Consider the following 27,111-nt stretch of genomic DNA (forward strand, 5'->3'; position numbering starts at 1 on the left):
GGCCCCTCCCACTCGTACAACAAAGCCACGCCCCCACCATCGCGTCGTCTGCTCGTCGTCGCTTCCATTGCTCGGCCGTCGCCTTCAACTTTGGTACGGCAGGTACGGGCCTTGCTTCCGCAGCTTTGAGGCACATTTTCCTTGCGTAATTTACCAGAGTTGAGTTATCGTTTTAGCTCGACGACGGCGGCCGCGTTTGTGTGTGTGTGTGCGTTGGGTTTTAAATGTTGCGTTGAGGTTTGTAAATGGGTCGTTCACTGCCTGGGGAGGTGCCCACCACCTAATACGGGGCCGCCATGTTGGGCGCTGGTTTTTTTTTGTATTTCCCCTCCTCGACTGGCGACTTTAGACATTTATTTATCTCTCTACTCTCTCTTTCTCTCCTTCCTCTCGCCTTTTTGAGGTACGCACACACAGTTCGATTTTTGTTGACGATTCTCTCGTTATAATTAAAAGGCACCCGCGCTGTGGTTGAGCGAGCGGGCGGGCGGGGAGGGGGAGATTATTTATACGACTAAAGTTTCGCATCTGGGTTTGTGGTGATATGGGACTGAGGCCCTCTGGGGGAGGCTTTTGTGGGGGTTTTTTTTATGTTATACGTACACTTAGACGATTGTGCTTCTTAACGCGTTTTTTAACGATGCTTTTGCTGCGTGTAAATGTGGGTTTTGAAGCGGATCTTGCAGGGCGGAAATGCCCATTGTTGGTCTCGTACTGTGTTGAGTTCGGGCCGACTAACCCCGGCCCGCCCATGGTCACGGTGCTTTAAGTCACAGGGATGTAATAAAGTATACGCATTTGGTTCCCCCTTATGGTATTACCACGTTATTTTACCTAATCCAGGTGGGACGTCCTCTGTAAACGAATCTAGCAATGTATTGGCCTCGACGTAGCTGTCTTTGAGAGTTAATGGATTGTGTACGGTGCACGCTATGGGCATGCTGATGTGGTGAGTTTACATTTGTGTAATATACTCTTTGGTTTTTTCGGTAAAGTCACGTAGGTAAAATTTTATTTATTGATTGTTGTACCTACGTGACTTTACCGAAAAAAACATAGATTATGAATCCTTGCAGTCACGAAAGCTTCAAATCTAGAATTTATGTAATATGTATATGCACATTCCTTTTTTTTTCAAACTCCTCAATGAAGGCCTCCTCATGTGGAAAAATGGGGGTTATTTGCTAGTCAGTGCGGGTTGATCGCAGGATCATACAAGTTGGGACAGTACAACAATGTATGTTCTGCACTGCTATCTGGACAACGTGACCTTGTAGCATCCAAAATCATTTTTTATGCATGATGGTCACCGAATCAATCCCCACCAATTGTCCGCGCTCTTAACTCTGCTTCTGAGATCTTGCCTATATTCTCGGGTCATTCGGTTGTTTGCTGTCCTTTTGAAACTATTTTTGCAAGGTAGACCTGTACACTCATTCTTTAGCGTTTAGATGCCGCTTGACTTTGTCTAAACCGTGGCCGGATTAACTGGGACATCCCTGTCATCAGCCATGGGTGCACATTTCTCCCATGTCGGTCATGAGACGGCCACTTAACTTTGTGCTATAAGTTCAGTTCTTTGGCGAGTTGCCATGTGTGTCCTCTATTTAACCAGTGGAACATCCCGGTAATTATTATGGCAAGATACACCCAACAACCTTGTTATGAGATTTTATAGGCAAGCCTGCTGTGGTCTCTCCCATTTAATGTAGTGCTTTGGTGTAGGTCAACATTTGGTATTGTTAACCCAGGTGAGACATCCCTGTTATTCATCAACGCATGAATGGTAATGGTTCTGTTTTATTTGTGCTACATGGCCTCGGTGTTTAGATCTGAGTTTGTCCTTTAACATGGGACAGTTGACGTGGTCTGGAAAGATTGACCCCTATTGTATTCGTGCTTGAGAGTTAAGTGGACTGACTACCTTATCTTGTCTCCAACAGGTGCGCAGTGCTTTGGTGTGAGTTTGGTGTTTTATATTTAACCAGGTGAGAACATCGCTGCCTGTAATCCGTCTTGCACAGTAGACTTGCAAAAGCCCAACCATTATTTTAAAGTTTAGAAGTCTGCTTCCTCTTGTCTGTGCCATGTGACCACAGTGCTTTTGTATGAGTTCACATTGGTTATCCTTAAAATACCTATCTTTTGAATGTTTTTGCAAGGTAGACCTGAACATCTGTGTTTGAGAGTTTAGAGGATCACTTGCTTGTCTGTCCTATATCCACAATGTGGTGTGTTTATCACACGCATCACAACTAGAGGTCAGGAGCTTTCTGTTTTGGCAAATTGCCATGCAGCTGGTTGTGATCACACCATCGAAACGTCTATTCTAATCGTAAATCTTGTGGGTTTACTCTCCAACACACCGGTGTGCTGTAGTCACTAATTGGCACTTTTTCACGCGACAACCCTTACTAATTGGCTGGCGGGTGGTAGGTTGACACATTTGTATTTACGCGATCTAACCCAAAAACCTTCATTATGAATGATATTGGTAGTCAAAGCCCACGTTAAATTAGATTTGTATGTCTATGCATGAATGAATAATATGGTTGCAGATGAGCCTTCGTCAAATAGATAAGCATCTACCTGCAAACTAAACTAAAAAGCAGGGATTATTGTTACTTAGTTTCCAGTACTTTTTATATTTGGTATTTTAGCCTTTGACTTGTGCACACGGGTCTACTATCGTAAATGATGTTACATGACAGCTTCGGGAACCAAAATGTGGGTGATAAACTTGCAGACCGCATTCTATTAATCCAACTTTTAAATGTTTGTTTAATTTAATCTGGTCGAGTTTCGGTTGCAAGTAAATGCGATACTTTTTTCTGTGTTTTTGTGAAATGATTGTTTTTTTACGTTAAGGGAGGTTTATTTAGGAGTTGGTGGTAGCAGTAAAAGGTAGAAATGTGTTAAAGTAGGGATGTGTTCTCATAAAAGTGTATTACTTCGGAGTATCACGTAAAAAAAAATGCTAGCCAGCAGTGTACAAGTCATATCACTTTATTTTGACAATGTATTAATTATTATAACATTAGTTTGATATTTTCTTGTAAAATTTACAGTTTTAGAACTGATATATATATAACATTGTTGCAGGCCGCATGGCTATCCAATTACGTCAGTAAACAGCATGCATTGATTATGGTGAGGTTGAGCGGCTGTCTAGGGATTAACACATTGCTTTGTGAACCCGGAGGTCTGAGTTATTGCCGACCACTGATAACGAGTGATATCCTAATCACTCCTGGTCTCCCCCCTTTACAAACTCTCATTGATTAGCATGGCGAAGTTTTCTACAACCCCCTTGACCAGCATCCAGCAGTGGATTGAAAGTGCTGTAAATAAATGTTATTATCAATTCCATATCATTCAATAAATGAAAATATGTTTAACGTTTCCCTTGAGCATGGTCCGATGAAAAGACATAAAAATTGTGTAATTGTTCTGTCGGAAATACTTGCTTTAACATTTTGTAAGAATGTGTAGGTGAGTTGTGAGTGGTTATAAATGTTGAAACATGCGAGTGAAAAATACATGGGTCAACTTGGGTGACAAACATTTCGTTTACTTGGAAAAAATAAATTAAAGTAGGGCATGTCTTTGAGATTTTGATGACACTGTCCTGTTTTTTTAGTTTGAATGGTTTTTAGACTTGAGCGAAAGTTTTGAGTCCGAAATATTTTTGCTGTTTTCCAGGAGAACAAAATGTCCTCCATCACGTCTCCAAACATCCAGTTCAAATGGGATCCGAAAACCCTCGAAATTCGCACCCTCTCGGTGGAAAAGACCTTGGAACCATTAGTGCAGCAGGTGAAGCTTGTTTGTTATTGCACACACAATACCATCAATGATAAGAAATTGATAATTAGATTGACTTATTGTTTAACTCCAGTAATTACCCAGGTCACAAATAAGGGGCATAGAGCAAAGGTGACATTTGTAATGACACTTTTCCATTCAAGATGAAGGTAACACCTTTTTGTCGTATCCTGCGCCATTAACATGAGCATTATCTAGAGTGAAGTGAATTATCACCATGTAGCACTGATGCCTACTGGAAAGCGGAGGAAATTATACAAGTGTCGTTTAGTTTACAAAATCCATTCAAGTGTTGACAGTTTACTCGCTTTTAAGGGATTACATCTTGAATCATTGCCTCACTTGATGCAGCTAATCTGGCTGTGACGGTCCCACCTGATGACGGAGACTTGTGTTGCCTCCGAAACGTCGTGATTTTTGATTTTATTTTATTTTATTTTCATTCATTTTGATGTTTTACCTACGTGACTTTACCGAAAAAACCTAAGAAGATGTTGACAGTTTGTTTTGATTATTGTTCTAGTTATATATTTTTAATGGAAAAAAAAGACATCAAAGCTGCATACTTACGTGCAATCTTAATATATGAAATTCACTGTCTAGTCAATGTATACATTATTAAGCTAAAAATATCGTGTCAAAGTGTAAAGTGCTGTCACATCCACGATATGGAAATAGCTGCAGTATGTTTCCCATCGCTCACACATGATAAAGCCACTGAAAAATCTAGTCATGTCTGCAGGTTACGGTGATGTCATATGGACCCCGTGACACTGATAACGTAATGGACTGCACAATGTTCAATGCAGCCTTTGAAAGTACGTTTCAATTTGTATTATTTTCTATTTAGCACTTGCATGTCCCCGATTAAACGTATGTTTTAACATTCTTTAGGTGACTACTTTGGTGAATATCAACAGCAAGGGACCATCCAACAAGAAGAAAGGGCGCTCCAAGAAGGCCCATGTGCTCAGTGCTTCAGTGGAAAAGGCCACACAAAACTTTATTGACAAGGGAGACCAGATTGCCCGTGAAAGTGAATATCTCAAGGATGAACTTATGGATGCAGTTGAGCAAGTCCGCACCCATGGTAAGGCTGTAGCTGTAATTCTTGACTCTTTAATGAACGATTTTGTGATAATTGTATATGCCTATGGTACAGTGTGAATGGTGTTTCTTTGCAATCATTAAACATTAAAAATTTATGTAAACAAAATGTGAATGCGTGTTACAGTATTAATGTAATATTTCGGTTTTCTAATTGAAAAGTTTATTTTTCTGGAAGCTTAGCTTCACCTGTGAAATGGACTCCTGTAAACATGAGTAGCAAAAATGTTCATTGCCAAGTGTAAATGATTCATGTTACAAACACTTATTGTTTTGCTCAGGATTGACAATTGCAAGCAAAAAATTACATTACTTGATGGAAATTACCATTGGAAATAATTTGAAGTCAGTTTTTTTATGTTGCTGAAAAGTACTTGGCAAATAAAGTAATACACAATTATTGCATTTGCCAAAATGTATGAATTGGAAAAAAGGACCACCATTCTTGAATACGTTTTTCGGCGCTTGCATCTGCTGTGCTCAGGCGAGAGCATGCGTTCGGCAGCCGGGGAGTTTGCCGATGACCCGTGCTCGTCAATGAAACGTGGGGCGATGGTGCGCGCTGCTCGTGCCCTGCTCACGGCTGTGACTCGTCTGCTCATCCTCGCTGACATGGCCGACGTTATGAAGCTCCTGCGACACCTGCGCATCGTGCGTTCTTTGTACTCTTGTTGTGAATGTTTCTGCCCTTGGTGAATTGGTAATGCATGTACACGTTTATTTTCTCAAGTATAGAACATTTATGGGTATGAGTTCGGAGATAATGCGTGTATTTTGGTTTTACAAGAGGAGTGTTTCGTTTAGAAAATGTTTTTTGCTTTGATAGAGCTGAGATGGCTTCCCACCTTTTCACAAAAGCTCTATACAACCCTTAAACCTAACTTCAATACATGACTTACCAATATCATTGTCCGGATAGTTTTTTTACAATTTGGAAATGAATTTCAGTTCAGCAAACTCCCATCGTGATATGCATACATTTGTTAAACCATTCATATTTTGATGTAAGTTTGTACATCTGCATGCATATGTGCATTTGTATTTTTGTACAGTGGAATCCCCTTATGAAATAGATGCTCTGTAATTTGGCTGGTCCGCCAGCTTTTTTCTAATTACGAGAGTGACGTATTGCTTGTCTGCTGTTTGTCTCTGAGCTAGCGGTTTAAATTCCATTCCTATGAGGAAGGCTCGTTGCCCTGCTGTTGATGGTACTCAAATTGCTCTGAAAGAGGTGCAGTGCTTATTCCACTTGCGAGTTGGATATGAATCTGCGGCCTTTGCATGAGATGTGCACTCTTAACCACAGCACCTGGTACACTGTTGTGCAGTAATGCATGAACATTTGCTGTTGGCTGTAATGATCAGTAATTTAAAAGTGTCCTTCCTGCTGTATGTATTAGGTTGAAGAAACTCTGGAGAAAGTGCGCATGGCTGGAAGTCAACAGGAGCTTGCCAACACTTTTAAGAAATTTGGCCAGGAGATGGTGACTCTAAACCATCTGGCAGCCAGACGACAGCAGGTACGTAGGTGCTCTTGTTATCATGTAAGAAATATTGTGTTTATGCCCTAGAGTGTATATAAAATATCAAACTACATATGAAGAATCGCTTGCAAATGAAACATCTAAGTAAGAAATTGTATTTAAACACTCTTTTGGTAAATTTAAATACTATATTTTTTAAAGTATCAGTTTACCACAAACCAGTGTGGTGCAGAGCTCAGGGTCTTGCTTACAGAGCTGACCCAGTGTTTGCAATTCCACATCCTTGTGGCTGGGGCAAGCGTAATCTATTGGAAAGCCCACCATTATTGACTTCCCAAAGTGAAACACGTTTTGTCTATCCAACAGGAATTAAAGGGCTTATTTGACCCCTATCAAGGGTTTAAACTCACAACCTTTAACTTGCAAGCCATATGCTCTATCTGTTGTGCACCCTGACTGTTTATACATATACATATAATGAATGTTAATGTAATATGTACAATGTACTTTGGAGGTAATGACTTTCGCACCACCTGACTTGTCAGACATTCACCACAGACTCAATGCTTGCCAGTCAACTCGCCGAATCATCATCATAGCTCATCAATGTATTCAAGTACAGCGGGAAGCCCATTGAGATTTAACAGCTCCCTTCTGCTATCACACCTCTGCCCAATGGCGCATGCCTACCCATTTTATGATTTTAAACAAGATTGTGGTGCTTGTTTCAGGCTGCAGGCCATCATTTCACATGGTTGAGTTGATAAGCAGCAATGGTTCCGATATTTTGATTTAGAATGTTTGGCAGATTAAAAAAGGCATTTTTTACCATTAATGGCCTTGACTTTGTATTATTTCATGTTCAATATAGTTAGTACATTACGTGGGACTGCTACAACTAAAACAGAACCAGTTTGAATTAAAGCCCTACATTGCACATTTTTCTTTGAAACTTTACTTGAAGAAGAATAATCACGCAGTAGTATTTACGAGTGGATATTTTTTCATTCCTTTTATAGCAGTGACAAGCAACCAAGGACTGCTTAATTTAGCACTTTTTTGTATTTCGGTGCTGCCTTTGTCAAGCAGCAAAATGCTTCTAGGCTTGTAGCTTGCTCAGCAAAGGATAATGACTGCATTCATTGCGTTGACTTCTGCATTGACTTTGTACAGTGGTAAGTTTGGCCTTTTTATCTTTGCCTGTTTAATGGGAATAGATTTTGAAGTGATTTAAGCGCTTACAAAAAAAACAATGCATGGTGTTGTGTAGGACCTCAAGGACCCACGCCTGCGTGATGAGATGGCAGCAGCACGTGGGAGCCTGAAGAAGAATGCTACCATGCTGTACACGGCTTCACAGGCCTTCCTCAACCACCCAGATGTGGCGGCCACCAAGGCCAACAGAGACTACGTCTACAAACAGGTCCAGGAGGCCATTGCCAGCATCTCCAATGCTGCTCAGGCAACTTCCGTGCCCAGCCGCACGCAGGCCGCAGACAATGTGGGCGAGCTGGCTGCTGCCCTCAATGACTTTGATGTAAGTCAATTGTGTGCTTGTTTTGGTTTCACATTGAGGTATAGCATTTTGTGCATAGCCACTCGGAGGAAAGTATGTAATAATTTGAAATAAGTTACTTGTCAGTAGTTTTACATGATGCAGGGTGTACTTTGTTTTTTTATGCAACAAATTAAGTTTTAATACTTGCGTGTGATGTTACATTGATAATTGTGTGTGCTACATTGAACATACAAAACAGTATTTGCGTTAATATCTGAAATTACATAAAAGGAGTGAACCTGCTATTCATTGGAATTGTATTACCAATTATGTATTGCAGTTATAGTTGTCCATATTAATCTGTAAATAGGTATTTTTATAACTTTAAAACTGACATTAAAACACTTTTACACGATATAAAATTGCAAGTGACTGACGGTGGCCTTATTCTACTTTGCTGGCTTGAGCATCACTTAGAAAACGTCACAAAAAAATGTTAATCTAAATGTAATTTGTATTTGGCACCCTGGAGAACCCACAGATATAATTTTTCATCACCGCAATGAAATAGAAAAAAAATCTCTCTTTGCAGTATCCAAAATGAACAATTATGGTTTTCGGATGATTGCGAATGTAGAAATATTTAGTCGACTTGGTTTAAAAAAAGTTCACTTAACCCAACCCCCCATTTGCTATTTGAAATCATGCTTTTGGATTTCAAAGTAGAGATTTTTAACCAAGTTTGAGGTCCCTATCTGTATAAACAAGATTACCAGAATTAACACTGCGGCCGACGTCAAAAATATACATCTCATACAAGACCCCACCTTCGACCCCTCCCCGTTTCAACCTTTCATCGTTTCAACCTTCCACGTCGCCAATGGTCGACCAGCGACAGAATTGTGACTGGGCATGGCCGATGCGGCCACCCGATGCACAAATGGCGCATCAAAGATTCGGCGGCCTGCGAGTGCGGGCCCCCTATCCAAAACGATCGACCACATGAACAGCGAATGTCTTCATTCCTTTAAAGAAGGAAGGGACGAGATCCCCTCTGCGTCTGAACAGACAATTGAGTGGATAGCAAATCTAAAATTGCATCTTTAATCTGCTGCTATGAATCCATACGAAAGAAGAAGACCAGAATTCATGTCGCTCTGGTGCGAAAGATCAGCGAATATATAAAATTAGGAAAAGCTACTCGGTGATACCCACTGTGTGGCACTGTTTTCACAAATGATGCATTAAGTTGTACTGATAAAATTATGGACTGTGCTGCCACCTGCTGTTATTGACGAACGTGTTATTTTGGAAATTAATGTACAAGCATCCTTGGTGTGCACGGACATAAAAATATGGCAAACGTCACAGAATGGCTGCCCGAGACATTTTAGGTTGTGTTCATAAAATGTTATTTGCCTTCCATTGAATTTATCATACGTAAAGTATTTTTTTTTTATGAAAGCAGTAATACCATAATTTTGGCATAAATTTGCATTGTTATGAGTGAAATTAGCTGTAGAAAAGTAATTGTGCAAGTCTTAGTTTTACAATGACAAACTTGATATTCTCAGTTAATATCGGTCTTATGTTGCATTTATTTATTGGTACCGTTTAAGATGTGTTCTGGGTATTGATAATGATAGTTTGTACAAATGTATTTATTTTGCAAGGGGTTACACTGACATTAGCAGGGGGAAGGGGGTAGTAGTATACAGCTGTATATCGATAATGCAACTCCCTGGCCAGATTTTACTTGTGTATTGTCAAAAATATTACAAAGGACAATTTGTGGTGTATTTTTGCGTCATCTACTCTTAGATTGAAAATATAAATTATTTACAATCCAAGTGTGATCTTCCGGGTTCAGCCGGAAGGACATTCTTGGATTACGACTGACTGCAAAAACCTACGTACAAAGGACATTTTTGGTGTTTTCAGATGCTTAGCTGAGCATAGAACTGAAAAATACAGTGCATTTTCATAATACCCCAGGTTGACATGACGAATGCTTGGCTTGCACTTGTCTGATACATTCATGAACAACGTATTGATTTCATCTGATGTTATTTAAGCAAACTTGGAGACCTATTCAGATTAAGATCGCTTGGCTTAGGAAACATGTGGTTTCTATTGGCTAAATTAAGTACTTGTTTTCTGGTGAGCTCGTTCCCAATCGGCGTCATCAGAAAATAAATGTGTACCTTGCAGACCAAGATTGTGCTGGATCCCAAGACCTACAATGAGGCCCGTATGCGTCCATCGTTGGAGGAGCGTCTGGAGAGCATCATCAGTGGAGCAGCTCTGATGGCAGACTCCTCCTGCACTCGGGATGATCGACGCGAAAGAATTGTGGCCGAGTGCAACTCTGTGCGTCAGGCCCTGCAGGACCTTCTGACAGAGTACATGAACAATGTAAGTAGATGTGTGCTCATGCCAAACTTCAAAAATGCACAATGGAAGTTTGTGATAAACCCGGTCTTTCATGGTTAATATTATGCTTGGAGAATATAATGTTCGTGTAACGGAAGCTCGCTTCCTATTTTAAAGGTTTTTCCATGAACATTTTACTCTTGGGCATTGAAATGGTTTGTCTCTTACCAAACAAAGCAGGAGAGTCTTCAGCTTATCCAATATAAAAAAAATGTAAAAGGTTATCAAGTTTAAGCATTGAGAATAATGCCCTTTAGCCCCTTTGCAGTTTTGTGAAATACCATAACCTGCTTATAATGCTTATTGGCGTGTAATGTTTATGGATATGAAACATTTGTAAGTACATTGTACTTTGTACTGCACAAATGTGTATCTTGAAATTTTAAGTTAATGTGATTTGGCTTACAGTTGCACTGCTTTAAAGTTAATTGCAATATGGTTCAGTAAATGTGCTGAAGACACTAGTTTTTGAAAGTGCAAGTTTCTTATGACCCTTATTTATTGCAAAAATTGCGCTGCCGACTTAAAATGGTGAAGCCGTGAAAGATTTAATCCGATGGAAAGGCCACGTGCCCGTAGCCGCATTGGTATACTAAAATGAATTATGAACTGAGTAGGGGGAAGGCTTCTGGCTGAAAATGCAAGCACCTTGCAGCGCTTAAAAGCCATTACCATAAAATCCCTTGCAGAGGCTCATATGGTCACTTCCGACAGCTCTCAATAAATGGCGAGATGGCGATCGAGATGGGCGAGTGGATTTTTTCATTATGTGATTGTGTTCCTTGATATGGGCCCAGCGTTATTACTTTCCTGCACAGTAGGCTGTTCCCATGTGGATTTTTTGATTGTGACCTGCATAAATGAGGCTTCTCATTCATGTTTTTTACCTTCCCCTCGCCTTTTATTCGTGGTGGTTAACAAGTACAAAGTGACACGTTGAAATTAGTTAAGTATACATTCGTTTTCTTGTAATAATGAATCTTCATATTTTATAAAGCATATGCAATTACTATACCAGTTTTAATAATTTTAATTTGCTTTACTGGGCTGAACATCTAAATTCAATGGTGTTGTGTGGTTGTAGGTTTGACAGTAATTTGACATTTCAATGGGAATCTGCTTAATGGTTGAAGTTATAAAATGTAATTTTGCATTGCTTTCATTAACAATGGAGCATTTGACCAAATGTATTGTTCCTATTGTCATAAAATCATGAACTACTTGGGTGACATGAATCATGTTAACATGTCTATTTTGGCATTTAACTGTATTTTCAAATATATTTTGAATCAATTTTGTTTGGCAGACACTAAACCTATTACATGTGTCTTGAAAAATGCAAAGTGTTTCTTGGAATATTTTTGTATCATTTTATATCATATACATTAACATAGACAATTCATGCCTCCATTGTTTTGTGTTCAATATTTAACAAGTAATAAATAAATAAGAATTCAAACTTATTCCCTGATCAAATCTAATAAGTGTTTCAAATAAAGCACTAGGTTAGGCTTTTGAGCCTGTTAAATTAAATGTATGGTGACAGTTTGATTGCAAACTGCTGTGTAGCAATCAAAATGAATTGAAAATTTAACCCCCTCTGACGAAGTACAGATGAATTGCTTGTCTATCCTATTGCTAATTTAAGCTGTCTTCATATTGCCTTTTAACATTCTATTAAGGACAGTGCAGTTCTGCATATTTTAGTGCTGATCTTTAATGGAGTTTAGTGGCATTGCAAGTCATGTTAGTATTCTTTATGGAGTGCTCTTGTAAGCTTGGGTGTCATTACGAACTATAACGGGTACTTTTGATATTTTGATGCTTTGGAAGGTAATGTTCACTTTTGCCATTTCTCTTTGCTGTCGAAACAACAATTGGTAACGTAATTAATGTTTCTCGGGGAAAGGAAAACAATGGATTTTAGCTTAAGGACAATTTCTTGTTAAATTGTCTCATGTCTAATTCATGGTCGGTGATCAAAGTATGCACTGCACTGAATTTAGCAACTGAAGTTGGATTTCCATCCATGGTAAAAATTTGTGATAAGCGATAGGCAAAACCGGTCCCCATCACCAATCTGCACTGACCAGCATGGTGAAGAATGGTCAAACAACTCCCTCAATCAAGTGTGAGAATGCTCTCTCTTGCATAACATAAAGTGCTGCACATATAAAAAACAGTACCGTTGGCAAAGAACGAGAATGTATCTGATACTTTTATCTTCAGCTTTTCAGATACGTAATAATAGCATTCTTTTGAATTCTCATGCAATTATATTTGTTGAATGTCTTAAATAAATAAAAAGTCTGACACACTTTTTTTTACCAGATAAAAAGCAATTTCATTGGTGTGCAGTATTATGAGCCCTTAACTTGTTTTTCAGGTAATTGTACCAAAATCATCCAAATATATTTTATTTCCCTCGCTTATCACGTGGGTTTTGGTGTTTGGGGAGAGCTACATTATTATTTGTTTTGAGCGAAAAGGCATTACACGGTGTGATTAACATTGCATTTAGAAGTGGCACCTTGGGTGCTGTGCATGCTAACCTGACTTCGCTTGGAGATTAGGTCAAAAGTTAACATTAATAGGCATGAAAATAACCAACTTTTAAAAAATCCAACGAACATAGTTGTTAATGACATTAATGATTAACCTCCCCAGTGTTTGAAAAGTACCATGAAATGAAAAAGCGTTTGCTTGTATTTTCCTCTCATCACGTAATTATTTCTCAACACATGTTAATTTGTCATTCTTGATCAACAATTAAGGTTTATATATTGCTGTAAACCGTTAATTAAATTTAATTAGACGCTGGTTTAGAGCCAGCATTGGGTACAATTTTCACAGCACTGTACTGAAATGACCAGGTGCATGGAATTATTGGTTGACTTGAATGTGCATTGGCCGTTAGGCAAGTAATTGCCAACTTTACAGAAGCAAAGTATTTCTCATGTCTTGGTGTAATCAGCTTTCGAGCACTGCCTGTATTCGGGCACGATGATAAATCCATGGAAAGGAAATTTCACGCTTGAGATTACAACGGTCACACTCAGCTGCAAACGAGGCTGTGTTTGCCAGGTTATACAGTGATAAATAAGGTACAGAATGCACCAAAGGGTTTGCATGGTACTCTGTAAATTTGAAGATTGATGGTGGCTTGATCAGTGTTCATTTTTAAGTCTCGTGCTCCTTTAAAGCATTCCACATTTGTAGTATTAAAATGTATATTACTAGCTTGTTTGCCCATCCTAGGATGGAAGCTGTAATATTTATGAAAAAATTGAGCAGAGTGTAATTGTATCTTGGGTAAATTTAATGGCAGTGAATCTTGCACCAAAGTATGTCATAAAACACCTCTTCATGTCACTAGCACTATATAACTGACCTTCAATTTGTTCGAATTCCCTGCTCTGATACTTTATTCTCTTCTGCTTTCGATTGCTGGGGTTTAAATAAATTGGAATTCAATACAATATCTGGAAAATAACCGAGAAATTTATATTTTACCATAATGTAGAAGCAGAAATGAGACTTACCTTTCGTCTCAAGTGCTGAAGAAATAAATGGAGACATCTAATCCACTTTGTTGCTGCGTATAATTATTTATTAGATTAGCTTTCAATAAAGCAACGTCAAACTTAAAGCGAATTTGCGAAATAAAAAATTCAACTCGACCTGCGTGAGTGTAAAATCCACCCGCTCATGATTATTAATGATGTGGGGGGTGCGGCATGTGAAGTGACGTCACGTGCGTTACACACAAACACATTCTTGGCTCATTATCGTAGTAATTTGCTCTGCCAGTGAGTAAATTAGAAACAAGACCGACCTTCACAATAAGTGGTGTAGTTTGCCTTTTTTCCACCTTCAACATTGTTTTTTTTTATTATCCTTAACATATTTGTTTTGGTTGGTTTAAAAACGAATTAAATTGTTAAACTTCCCTGTTTACGCGGAAAGATACGAATTGCTTAAATACCATTTCTGTTTGTAATACCTTGCCACCTTGCAGATATTTTACCAAACGTTGGCACCAAGAGCATATTTTGTTTAGATTGTATGGAGTAATTAAAATGTACACATTCAATGCATAACACCACTTATGGTCATGAAATCAACCAGTGCTCTGCATGTTGTGTTAAACTGGAAGGTGCAACAGACAGAAATGGATTCTTAGCATTCGGTGGCTAATTTTTGGCCAGCTAATTAAACTGGCCAGAAAAATGCATCACAGTATTGTTCCAAAAGAACAGATCCTTGAATATGTTAACCTTTAAGCTTAACTTGGGTTCATTTTTAGTTTTTGGATTAAGTCTAGTTGGTATGATGGAGTGGATTTTTAGTACGTGGTATGGAACTTTATTAACCTAGATTTTTTTTAGCATTGGTGATACACTAATGTGAAGTAAGTATGTATAATTGGAAGCATTTCTCTGGATTTGGAAAAGCACATGTTTTGATTTGGTAATGTCATAAAAGTGTAGTTCCATCTGCATTTCTACTTGGCGATTTGATAATTACACAATCTCCTTATGCATGATTGATAGTGAGCTGATTGAAATGCCATTGCTGGCCTCCTTGCAAAATTGCTTCGGTGTCTATATTCCACTTGCACCAGGATTTATAGTGCACAAGTTAGAATGTTAGCAGAATGCATGTAATTAAAATGAAACCAATTTTAGCCCAACCTTTATGTTCATGCTTTTAGCAAGCAAAACTCAATTTCGGAGGGCATTTCGACACATTCTATGACAATGAGATGTATTCAAATTAACGTGGATCGTTTGGTTTAGTTTTCGCTCTGGTAATGCTAATTATTAAAAATAAATAATTGTTGAGCGTGTGCTCAAAAGTTGTATGCTTGTATAGACCAGTGGTGGCATGCATATAAGTTATCTTTTTTAAATGTGATATTGCTGATAATACCTTTCTAGAATTTTTGTGCATGGCGTTCAAAATGGAATAGAATACGAGTTGCATTTCAAAGTAATGCATGACAATGTGCTGATATGTAAACATTTATAATTCCCTGCCTCTAGAATGTGCATACGAGTGTTAAAGCTACGTATATTTATGAAGGGAATTCGTTTATTGGGCATGTTAATTATCACATTATGGGTGTTATCACAAAGGATATAGTTTTGCCAGTTAAGGTGTCTTACAACTCTCACGGGCATAGTGAATGGCCCTCAAAATATAAAAACATAATTTAAAATGTTCTTGGTATCTAGAAGAGTGTTATCTCCCAGCCATATACTATGAATAAATCAATGTCTTACACTTCGTTTTCAATGGATTTACAGAGGTGTGTTTAAATGATTAAAATAAAAAAAAATTGTTGGGATACTGCCATGGTGTAATAGTGAGCACACTGGACTTGCAATCCAGAGGTTAGATCATCACATCTCGATTGGTGGGGTAAAGTGTGGGTGCTCCCATGTCTTCCATGGCCTCTAGCCAGCATGAGTAGGCCAAAATATCCTCCAGAGGGTGGTGTCTAGAGCTCCCTTGAGGAGAAGCGCTTAAACCACAAGTCGCACAAGAAAGCGATGGCAGGACTGCACCTTTAACTGTTTACCTATTATGTTAATCATATTTTAACAAACATTTGAGGTGGTGACTTTAGTGGAAAATATAAATGGTCTTGGTTTCAATATCGCTCTTACATCACTGGCTACAGATTATATTCTGTTGTCATCTGAATTGTGTAAATCTACACTTTAAAAACTGTAAAAGCAACAAATATGGAATTGACATGACCTTCATATTTTTTTCAGGCTGGTCGCAAAGAGCCCACTGATGTGCTCAATGTGGCAATTGACAGAATGTGCCAGAAGACACGAGACCTTCGCAGACAGGTGAGAACTTTACCCTTCGAGTGATACTGTGAGGCAGTGTTTAAGCTTGCAAAGCAGTTTCCTTTTTCTCTTTCTAGTGAAATATACATTGTTGTTTGGATATGTCCAATGTTCTTTACTGCATTGCAACTATATATGCAGATTTACATCTAGATAAGCCCCATTAAATACGTGCAGCGGCACTACAATTTGACCGAAAAATTGAGTTATTTTCCTCCCATTATTGTATTTAAAACTTAATATTTCGTGCAACAATTAGCTTGGAAATTAATGTTCTTTGAATTTGCATTATATAGCTAGTTATGTTAAGATACTGTAGGTATTAATGCGCTCAAAGCAATTTCCTGTCTTGTTAGGAGATTATTACATGTACGATAAATAAACTGTAGCAAGTAAAATGTTCTTTGGAATGTTGCATTTACCAAGGTGTGTGTGTTAAGTGGAGCATGTCTGTTTTTAACACATTGAAGGGCAGCTTGATGGATGCTCAAGTTCATTTTTAATGCACTTTACATATATACACACCCACATTTTGGAATGCTCCTCGTAAAAGAATACACGATTATCTTCCAGTGACTGCTCGCTATTTAGAACAGCTTTACATTGTGAGTAGTGTATTAAGTATTAATATGGTGCACATGAATTTGATTTGGTTTTCAGTGGATTTTAATGGTATTGTGGTTTTAATTGTGTTTTTGTCATGCAAAACATTCTTATTCCTGAGCAGGCTGTGCCAGCTCTTATAAATCTCCCTTTGTATATGTTTGCTTAATTAATATTTAATTGTCCATTTCCTTGGTTGCTTTGTGGGTTGTCGCGTTGAAAATATTTTTCTAGGATTTAGCAGCTGAAAGCACAGATTTTATAATTACGAAGATTTGACCATTGTTAGAAAATTTATTGAGTCTTAGTGGAGCTCACTGCTTGTGCAATGCAAATATTGTTCTGGTTCTCGGAGCATTGTAAGGTGACCATTATTTTAGTAGAAAATATGTTTGCACATGTAAATAAAATGTTAACTTCATTTGTATTTTTAGGATATTTTATTTTTGTGTAATTGCAATATTTTGTACATGTAAAATTGTCATGAAGGGAAGAAAATAACTTTTCAGAGCTTCAAAGTGTTGCTTTAACATTTCCTTGGCTCGTGTGTTTCTTAGCTGCGTAAAGCTGTGATGGACCACATTTCTGATTCCTTCCTGGAGACCACAGTGCCCCTTCTTGTGCTGATTGAGGCAGCCAAAAAGGGCAATGAAAAAGAAGTGAAGGAGTATGCCCAAGTGTTCCGTGAGCATGCCAACAAACTGGTGGAGGTGAGCGGTCTTTACCTATTGTGTGCAAGTTCCTCACCTTGAATAACCTCCAAGAAAAGAGCTATGGCTTGGTTAGATGGATACTGATTGTCAAGAAAATCAGAACGTAGGCTCTGAAATACGATTGTACGCGAGTGTTTGTTCATCACATTTTATTTTACACAAAGCATCGAAAGCCATACTGGAAACGGATTCCTTTCGATTGGAAATTATTAACACGATAATTGTTTTATTTATTCTATTTGCAAATACTTGAAATACAATTCATATTTGTTTCCGTGAAAAATGTACATTTTCTCAAAAAATATCTACATATGGCCGAGTTGATGTGGGTTTGTAACCAAATTAACTGGAATATGCCTGATTCTGTCAAAAATAAAGCTTTGCAGGGTTGAGATTGGATAGTGCTTGAATGGGTGACCACCATGCACAAAAGCTTGTTATGGGGCTTTCATGGCCAAAAGGTGGCATCATTGGGCAGTGCAGCAAAATCCATTTGTTGTCCTGTACTTTTGTGCTCCCTTGTCTTTGCTCCCCACCTTGCCAAACCGCAATGGCCGGTCTGGTGAAGTATGGTCAAATAATATCCACAACTCACACGATGTGGTGTGGCCCTCATCCAGCAGTGGATTGACAACAGGGCTGTGCATATGTGCATTTATATGCATGATGCCACACAATTCTTGTTGGAATGTAAGCATTCAAGCACTTAGGCTGGTAAATAGTGCCGACATGTCCTTCCATTCTGGCAAGCAGCCAACTTGATTGCAAATCACAAATATTGCTTGGTGTAAGCATTTGCCCCAAGCAACACACATAGCTTTCGATGCTTTGTGTTTTTTCATAATGTTGATTAATTTGGGGCACTTATGAAAGGTTATGGAACGAATCCCACTGAAATTAATCACGTGCTTTCTGAACATTAAAACACATCAGTTTATAATGTTCAAAGATTACCATTAATTTAGATTACAAACTTTATTTCATTGAAGAAATGCAGTAGGTTCTGTTTTTGTTATATTCCAAAAACATTTCTTTAGATAACGAGTCCTATGATTGTGTGCATATTTAAATATCCTGACATTTCCCCATTTGTCACTTTTTATTCATTAAATAATGTAATGTAATGGCAGCTGCTTTAATTAACACAAATGTCTTTATGAGGTTTTCTTTTTAATATTTAAAGAGTACAAGAATAAAAGTACCATAACTCATTAAGAGGAGCAGTCTGACAAGTGACACATTGACCAGTGTTATTCTAAATGTTAATATAATAATGTTCTGAAAATAAGTGCTTCGAATGATGCTTGCCTTGAAGAGAGAGAAAGAATACATGGATAAGAAAGTGCATAAGGTTAAATACATAATCCAAACTTTAAAAAAGCAAGTGGATTTGGGCAGGACATGTCACTCCAAGGGGGATAGTGGCAAACGGTAAAGATTAATAAATGAGTGGCAGCCATGGGATTAAAAGCATCTGAGAGATGTCTTCACGGGAGATGGAGCAATGAAAGCAGCTCTCGTGTAGTGTAGTTGCTAGGTGATTACATTTTAGAATCGTGAGATGACAGCAGTTTTGGAAGGCCTTGATTCTGCAGTGGATTGAAATGTTTAAAAACAGGAAGCATATGAAGTTAAATTTTCATTAAAATGTGGAATGTTACATTACCTCCTTTGATTACATTTCATGTATGCTTATTGAATGGTTTGCAAAATATATAGAACCGTGCTGTACTTGAACCTTTTGTTATACGTGTGTGCATTAATTTTAAATTCATTCTTGCAGGTGGCCAATCTCGCCTGCTCCCTGTCCAGCAATGAGGAAGGAGTGAAACTTGTCCGCATGGCAGCACAGCAAATCGAGACATTGTGCCCTCAGGTTAGAATATGTGTGTTGGATTGCATATAATGCCTACTTTAATTTCCACGTTAACATTAACCCATTCATGCCACGATAAACCTCTCAATTTAAGAAGAAAAATCCGTGAAACGTTTGCTTTATTATAACATGTGCTTGAATGCTTTCAGCGCCCAACTGTTTAACCCGTTTTCAAATATTGCCGACTCCAATTATCCAGGTCATTAATGCCGCCCTGACGCTGGCTGCCAAGCCCAATAGCAAGATAGCTCAAGATAACATGGATGTGTTTAAGGAGACTTGGGAAAACCAAGTTCGACTCCTCACCGAAGCGGTAGATGACATTACCAGCATTGATGACTTCTTGGCAGTCTCTGGTAAGCTGCTGTTTATTTTGACAAACCTATTTATGTATATTGTTAGACTTGCGTTCTTCTGTTAAGGACTTGCAAAATGAACCTTTAATTTCATACCGTCATTTATTTATTTTACTCATAATAAAAATAACCTAACTTTATTTTGTTGTGGGATCTCAAAACGAGCCATTTTATAAATAGATAAATTAACCTAATTAAGGCTATAAACATAGACCATGGTGACATAGAGGTAATGGATTGCTGTGACCTCAATACTTCATGAATAAGACCAATAAAATTACCCTGAAAGGCAAGGGGCAACCCATTAATCACGTACACAAAATAGCTATTTAGGTCCACCCCAGAAGTCAGCTGTGCACATATACAACTTAAATATGTATTGGATAAATATGCAGATTTTAGTTTTTTTATCTGTATTGTACTTGTACATGTTTGTGATATCACATGATATGTGTATTTCATTGAAAAGCCCAGTGATCTGTGAGCTTCATTGCAGATGAAGGTCTCATTCTTTTAAGGATGTACATGGGATAACCCTTTTTAATCTTAAGATCAGCAGGTACTTTGCAGCTTCCAAATTTATAATTACAAACCGATGCTTTGCAAATTGCATTCATATGATTGAATAAAGTATTCTATCAAGAGTGTGACACTGGCTATTTATAGCCAGCTTCAAATGTATAATTGCTTTGTTACTTCTCGAGTGATTTTTTTTTATCTCAAACAGTTGGAATGCATGGTATCTTTTATGGAGTAGATGTACAATGTTATGGATGGTTGTATACAACAGGATGCAATTTATCTTGCTTTGAAGTATTTCTAATTCCAATAAGGGATGGATTAAATAATGTGTGGATTATCTGTTACAGTGACAGTCACGTCATTGCGTTTACCAGCGGGATTCTGCGGGATAGTCCACTGCCTACATTATTTTGTTGTTGACATTTTCTCCGCTTGGCTTTTTTCAGAGAACCACATCCTAGAGGATGTGAATAAATGCGTGATGGCACTGCAGGAGGGCGATGTGGATGCCTTGGATCGCACAGCTGGCGCCATTCGTGGCCGCGCTGCACGTGTGGTTCATGTGGTCAATGGAGAAATGGAAAATTACGAACCGGGTATCTACACTGAGAAGGTGCTCGAGAGCACCACCATGTTGGCCGACAGCGGTGAGTGCTGTGGATAATCTAAAAGAACAAAGACATTGCAGATATGCCAACAACTCCATTGTGCAAAACCCGATTGTTGAAATACTGTATATGAATAGTGTTCAATTATGCGTTTGCTGTCGATGGCCTATTACTTTTTGACGTGGTTCAGTGTTTATAATGAATGATACATCTTTATTTAATTTGAAGCCTTTTGTTAATTCAATGCTGGCTGCTGCATCGGTCATAGTTGGCGTTTGATCATACTTCACCACTCTAGACTGTTGGTGAAGGGCAGGGGTGGCCCATGACATTTTCAGATATCATTCACTTCTGATGTTAACCGTGGCTTGGAATTGATCTCGAATAATTTGGTTCATAGCATAGTGGGCAAACCACTATACATTTTACAGGTCATACTACTTTTGGGCATATATTTTTGACAATGATTAATATCAAGTACAATATAAACCACAGTATCACAGATTTTTTGGAAAATCTCCCATTAAAGTTACATAGCATTCATGTTTGTTTGGTTTGTGAGGTTAGTCATTTTCTTTAAATGGCTGTTATTTATAATTAGTCTGTACTTTTACTTCAGTGGATTGTTGCCATTCTTTATTGACAAACATGTTCACAAATAACCATCATTCCTTTTTCCAGTGATGCCAAGATTTGCAGAGCAAGTGGAAAATGCAATAGATGCTTTAAGTTCAAACCCTTCAAGGCCCGTGGATGAAAATGAGTTCATCGATGCTTCTCGTCTGGTGTATGATGGAATACGTGATATCAGGAAGGCTGTGCTTATGATCAGGGTACGAAGTCATGCTTATATGGATTCATTGTTCTTTTACATTTTCTTTTATATTTAATATCCTCATGGATTTTTTTTACTTTGCATGTAATCGTAGCTAAAGCGTTTTCTGTACATGCCGTATCCTTGAAATCGTCGATTAACTTATTGCCATTTTTTATTGACAGACTCCTGATGAGCTGGATGACTCTGACATGGAGGATGAAACGGAAGTCCGCAGCTATACGAGCGTGAAGACTGAGAATGATCAGATCATTGAAGGGAGTGCTCGGGTAAATTGTTCACTTAAAAAAGAATATAAATTACAATTCCAACGTTGCTTCATACGGCCTGCATGAAAGTGATGCTTTTGCCAATGATATGATAGACCATGGACAGCATTAAACTTGTCTAGAACTCCATTTTATTGTTACCACGCAAAGAAGTTTGCTAATTTTTATTGCTCTTGAGTTTTTGTTGCATTGTAGGGAAGAGCTGTGTCCACACTTGCGTGGAGTGTGATCAGTAAAGTGATGGAAAGCTCTTGTCATTGCCCTCGGACATAAAAGGTCAACCTGGTGCATTTTTAACTAGATGTCAGTCGATTGCTGCAGCAACTGCGCGAGGTCTTTTTACTGATGAATAATGCTGGCACGCATCATGACAGTCTATTCACAGAAGTGTCCTCCATGTCAAAAGAGCCATTGTTTATTAACCGTGCCTCCTGGCAAGCTGTTCAACAGCAGATTATGTAAAGTATGATGGGTCCATGACAAAATAGTAATGGTAATGGTTTCACCATTAACATTTGATCTCTTTAAGATTACTTGTGTATTAATAGGTATTAGAATATTTCCATATTAATGTAGTACTTTATTATGAGTTTTACCTTTTACAGTTTGTAGTTTAAATTCAGTGGGGTGGTTATTATTTTAAAATGTATTATCATGATGCATGTTTTTTCCTTCCCCTGCCATTGCCATCCCTCATGGTCCTGTGATGCCACAATCTATCTCCTTGTACATAAATTGCTCTAATTTCACCACATGCACACAGTGGTCGTTTCACCAGGATATATTTGCTCCTGTGGTTACCATTATGATACCAGCTTTGTCCATTGGATCAATCGTCTCTTCTTTTTTGGCAGTCAATTAGATTTGTCTGATTGGCATTTGTTCTCTGATGTATGTGCTTGAATTTCTTGTTTTCACCGAAATGTTTACGAGGTAAATTTTGACTTAACTTTCGTGACTGCAGGAATTCATATTCTTTCAATGGGCTACTATCTAATGTTTTCAACCAATATAAAATGTACACGATTGTTGGTGAAAACTGACGAAACACGTGTTTTGGTAGTGCTTTATGTGATTTTCTCGTTTGGTGTAGATATCTAGGCACCTTTGGCTTTTTATTAAGCTCAAGTGTAAACTGTGTGCTGCAATCTCTTCGACTTGTCAGGCCCTCATGGCTCAGCTGCCCCAAGAGGAGAAGGCCAAGATTGCTGAGCAAGTGGAACGCTTCCAGGAGGAGAAGAGCAAGCTGGATGCCGAGGTGGCCAAGTGGGATGACAGTGGCAATGACATTATTGTCCTTTCTAAGCAGATGTGTATGATCATGATGGAAATGACCGACTTCACCAGGTATTGTAGCCCTGCTGCATGTGATTTGGATTTTTTTTACTTGTTTGTCTTATGTCTGTTGCAAGTGCTTTTGTAAAAACGCATCATGCTGTGAAATAGATTAGATATTTTGCTACCATGTAACTTTAATGTAGGTTTTTGGTAACTTTAGTTTCAAACATTCTCTTGTTTTAAAAACTGATAAATGTAATACTTGCAAATGCTTCGTCTGTCAAGATACGTGGTGTTAATTGAGCAACACATTTAGTATTTTTAACAGTAATTCAGGGAAACAATTTGAGGATAATTATCATCAAAGCTGTAATAACGAGTTTTGCACCTTTGAAGTAAATTTCATAATTCATTACCCTTAATACCTTTTAAAATGTCATGTCGTGTAACCTCTTTCTCACCCAATTGTTTTACATCTCTGTTGCAGAGGCAAAGGGCCACTGAAGAATACATCCAATGTCATTAATGCTGCCAAAAAGATTGCAGACTTGGGCTCTAAGATGGACAAACTTGCTCGTGTTATTGCTGACCAGGTAATTGCAGATCCTGAGACTCTAAAGTGCATATGGTTGAATTTCGATTTAAAGCTTTCGTGACTGCAGGGATTCATCTTCTTGGTTCTTTCGGTAAAGTCACGTAGAAGGGAAGTAATAAAATAATAAAAATAAAACACAATAAAATAATTCTCACGACGATTCGGCCACAACGCAAGCAGCCGTCCTCAGGTGAAAACCAGGTCTGTCGAGGCGACAGAGTCTGAATGTCGTCTGGTTTTCACCTGAGGACGGCTGCTTGCGTTGTGGCCAAAACGTGAGAATTATTTTATTGTGTTTTATTTTTATTATTTTATTACTTCCCTTCTACGTGACTTTACCGAAAGAACCAAGAAGATGCATATGGTTGGTTGTTTCTGAATGCATGTATGTGTGCATGTCATAAAAAAATAGAAAAGCATTGTATGTTGAATTCAATTAATGGTGCCTGTTGAAATGGTGTTTTCTTTCCTGGACAGTGTCCAGATTCAGCTTCAAAGCAGGATCTGCTGGCCTACTTGCAGCGCATTGCCCTGTATTGCCACCAGCTGAATATCTGCAGCAAAGTAAAAGCTGAAGTTCAAAACATCAGTGGAGAAGTTGTTGTTTCTGGGGTAAGACTCATAACTTACTGGCATATATAAAATGTTTGAAAATCTGTGCAGATATTTCTTTGTCTGCTATGGGCATAACATGATTCATGCCCGATGGCAATTTGAGAAGTAATTATTTGATTAAGGCATCTGTAATGCCTTATTTTTACCATCTCATTTCTTCTTTGTTCTGCATGTAAAGTTTTGTTTACTTATTAACCTAAATGTAACGGCATACTATTCGCACAATTTGCAAGAATTGTAAATGATCAGTTCTCATATGCATTTTTGATGTATTTATCTTGTTGGCTTAATAAATAATTTTATTAGAACACGGGCATCTTAACATTCTTAGTCAGCAGTATACGTCACTTGAGGCTTTTGTGCATTCATTTTCATCTCTGAACTCATTACATGTTTGTGTATTCCTCTTCAGCTGGACAGCGCAACATCTCTGATTCAGGCAGCCAAGAACCTGATGAACGCTGTTGTACTGACTGTCAAGGCCTCCTACGTGGCATCCAGCAAGTTCCATAAGGTGCAGCATACCAACATCAACTCGCCGGTTGTGTCCTGGAAGATGAAAGCGCCCGAGAAGAAGCCGCTGGTGAAGCGCGAGCGAGGTGATGACGTCAGCTCGCACGTCCGTCGGGGCTCGCAGAAGAAGCATATCTCACCAGTCCAAGCCCTCAGTGAATTTAAGGGAAGAGAAACGTACTAGTGTGGCAGCAGCCTGGAAAGTTTTCTCCCCTGTTTGAATGACTTGGCTGTGTGTGTAGGCTAGGTTGTTAGCAAACTTGTATATACAAGTTTTTTTTTGTTCGCAAACTTGTGCGTACAAGTTCAGTTCAAGATGATTTTCATGGCTTCTAAAACATTGTCTCATGTGGGATTAAAATCATTTTCAGTGGCTTGACATGTTGAAGCTATTCATTTTACCAAGTTGAATTAAAATTATTTTACTCGGTGGTTTAATAAAACGGTTACTATTGTTTATCATTGCAAACATCTTTTCTACTTTAGTTTTGGTTTAGATTGGGTCACCTTAACCTAAATGTGTCTTGTATATTGTATGTGATTTTTTTTTAAGTGGGTAAATTTTATTGGTACCCATGGCACGAGTCATTTTACTACATTAGCTTTGAAAATGTCACAAATCAGAAATGTTCGTGTTAATGGCCATTTTAACCCAATACCTACATTTTATACATCCAGATTAATTTATATTCTATGATTTACATTTTTAGTAATATATAATATGCCAAATTCTGAAAATTCTTAGTTCTTTAGGTACCAATAAAATATTGCCTGGATGGTTTGCAGTAAAGTTTCTACTCATTCCTATACTAACAAAAGTTAAAGTGAGTACATAAAAGAATGACATTTCCAGGCATCTTAATTTCTTTGGCAGTGCTCTCGGTTATTTCATATTGCTCGAAATAGATTGGTTTAATGTGGTTCATTAATGTCCAGGTAATGACTACGCTTGCTATGAGTTACAAATCTGTTATGAATGGCTAATGCTAGTATTTTTCATATGGATAAAATGCACATAGCATCCAGTTCAAAGGGATTTTTTGTGCAAATAGATTTTGAAGTATTCAGTCTGGCCGATTTGAACACTGCATAAAACATATAAGGTGAATGCCCTTTAATGTCAATGAATGCAAAGTAAAACAAATCAAAGCACAGTATTTAACCATTCGGTCTCTGATGCATTTAATGTTTAGTTATAAAATCGGCTCAAATCTAACAATATATCAATAGTTAGAATTCCTTGAAGTTTTATACTAATACACTTCAAGTACATCAAGTGAAGGTTGGTTGAATACTGTAGTTTAATTTTTTGAAGTTTTTGGTTTAGGTTTCATTAACAGTTATTTTAACAGTACAATTATGTTTGTCAACCTATCAACATAGTAACGTTTAGGTTTTGAACTTTTTCTAATTATTTGGTGCATTTTTCTGATTAAATTTTCATTTTATACTGTATGCAAATAGCTGCCAATAGATACAAACAGTTATACTGGAAAATAGGAGTTCATTCATATTTTGTAACTGGTATTTTAAAGTGTAACAAAGGAAGTTATGTGGTATTTATGCAATCCTAAAATATAATCTTCATCTACCGACTGTGCTTTAAAAGAAAAAGAAAAAAAACCTTACAATTTCTTATTTTCCACATAGATATAAAAGAACTACAGTAACTAAGTATAGTGAAATGTCTTGTAATTATTATGGTGCATGGTTATAGTGGTAGAGTTGCAGTGAGCAGGTGAACTGTTGTGTTTTTTATTCAGCATTAGTGTTTTTGATTTATTTTGCTTTTTTAAGTGCATGTTCTGTAGTGTTAGAAATGTCTTATTTTACCTTACTGCTCTGTAATGAATAATAATCACGAATAAAGTTTTAAGATGGGCTTAACGATGTATTTTTAAGCACGTAGAATTGTCACTTACCTGCAATGGCCATTGGCATCATGCTATACGTGTCATGACATTTCAGACAAAAGCACATGTAGCCAAACAATTTACGATGGTTAGTGCACAATGTAACAGGTGACACAAGTTCAGTTCACAGCCACGGCGTGCGTCAGTGGTGAGTGAAATATGAACCATTCCTGCCCTACATCTCGCTAACCAATACTGACTCGC

At 38.0% G+C, this 27,111-nt stretch overlaps 1 protein-coding gene across 3 annotated transcripts; it reads left to right on the forward strand.

Moving 5' to 3' along the window:
- LOC144717612 (catenin alpha-2-like) lies at positions 1-26,881 on the forward strand. 3 transcript variants are annotated; one of them, XM_078593110.1, is made up of 19 exons: positions 6-93; positions 1,944-1,988; positions 3,703-3,816; positions 4,720-4,915; positions 5,417-5,583; positions 6,333-6,452; positions 7,687-7,953; positions 10,126-10,329; positions 16,131-16,211; positions 17,372-17,524; positions 19,311-19,403; positions 19,603-19,759; positions 20,728-20,928; positions 21,571-21,722; positions 21,889-21,993; positions 23,159-23,340; positions 23,759-23,864; positions 24,344-24,478; positions 24,894-26,881. In XM_078593110.1, exons 3-19 carry the CDS (start codon positions 3,712-3,714, stop codon positions 25,176-25,178), a joined length of 2,709 nt encoding a protein of 902 aa, XP_078449236.1. In that variant the 5' UTR covers positions 6-93; positions 1,944-1,988; positions 3,703-3,711; the 3' UTR covers positions 25,179-26,881. The 3 variants fall into 3 exon arrangements, with proteins under 3 accessions (XP_078449238.1, XP_078449236.1, XP_078449237.1); XM_078593111.1 differs by lacking the exon at positions 6-93 and adding an exon at positions 316-403; XM_078593112.1 differs by lacking the exon at positions 1,944-1,988 and having other exon boundaries at positions 1-93.
- The last annotated feature ends 230 nt before the right edge of the window (positions 26,882-27,111 follow it).

This window comes from Lampetra planeri, chromosome 4 (assembly GCF_965212315.1).
Source record: "Lampetra planeri chromosome 4, kcLamPlan1.2.h2, whole genome shotgun sequence".
NCBI lineage: Eukaryota > Metazoa > Chordata > Hyperoartia > Petromyzontiformes > Petromyzontidae > Lampetra > Lampetra planeri.

What these genes read in the sequence shown, in the direction of transcription:
- LOC144717612 (XM_078593112.1), top strand. Translation starts at nt 3,712, where the DNA reads ATGTCCTCCATCACGTCTCCAAACATCCAGTTCAAATGGGATCCGAAA. An exon ending in TGGAACCATTAGTGCAGCAG is followed by an intron (nt 3,817 to 4,719) that starts GTGAAGCTTGTT and finishes AACATTCTTTAG; the next exon opens with GTGACTACTTTGGTGAATAT. An exon ending in AGGCTGTGCTTATGATCAGG is followed by an intron (nt 21,723 to 21,888) that starts GTACGAAGTCAT and finishes TTTTATTGACAG; the next exon opens with ACTCCTGATGAGCTGGATGA.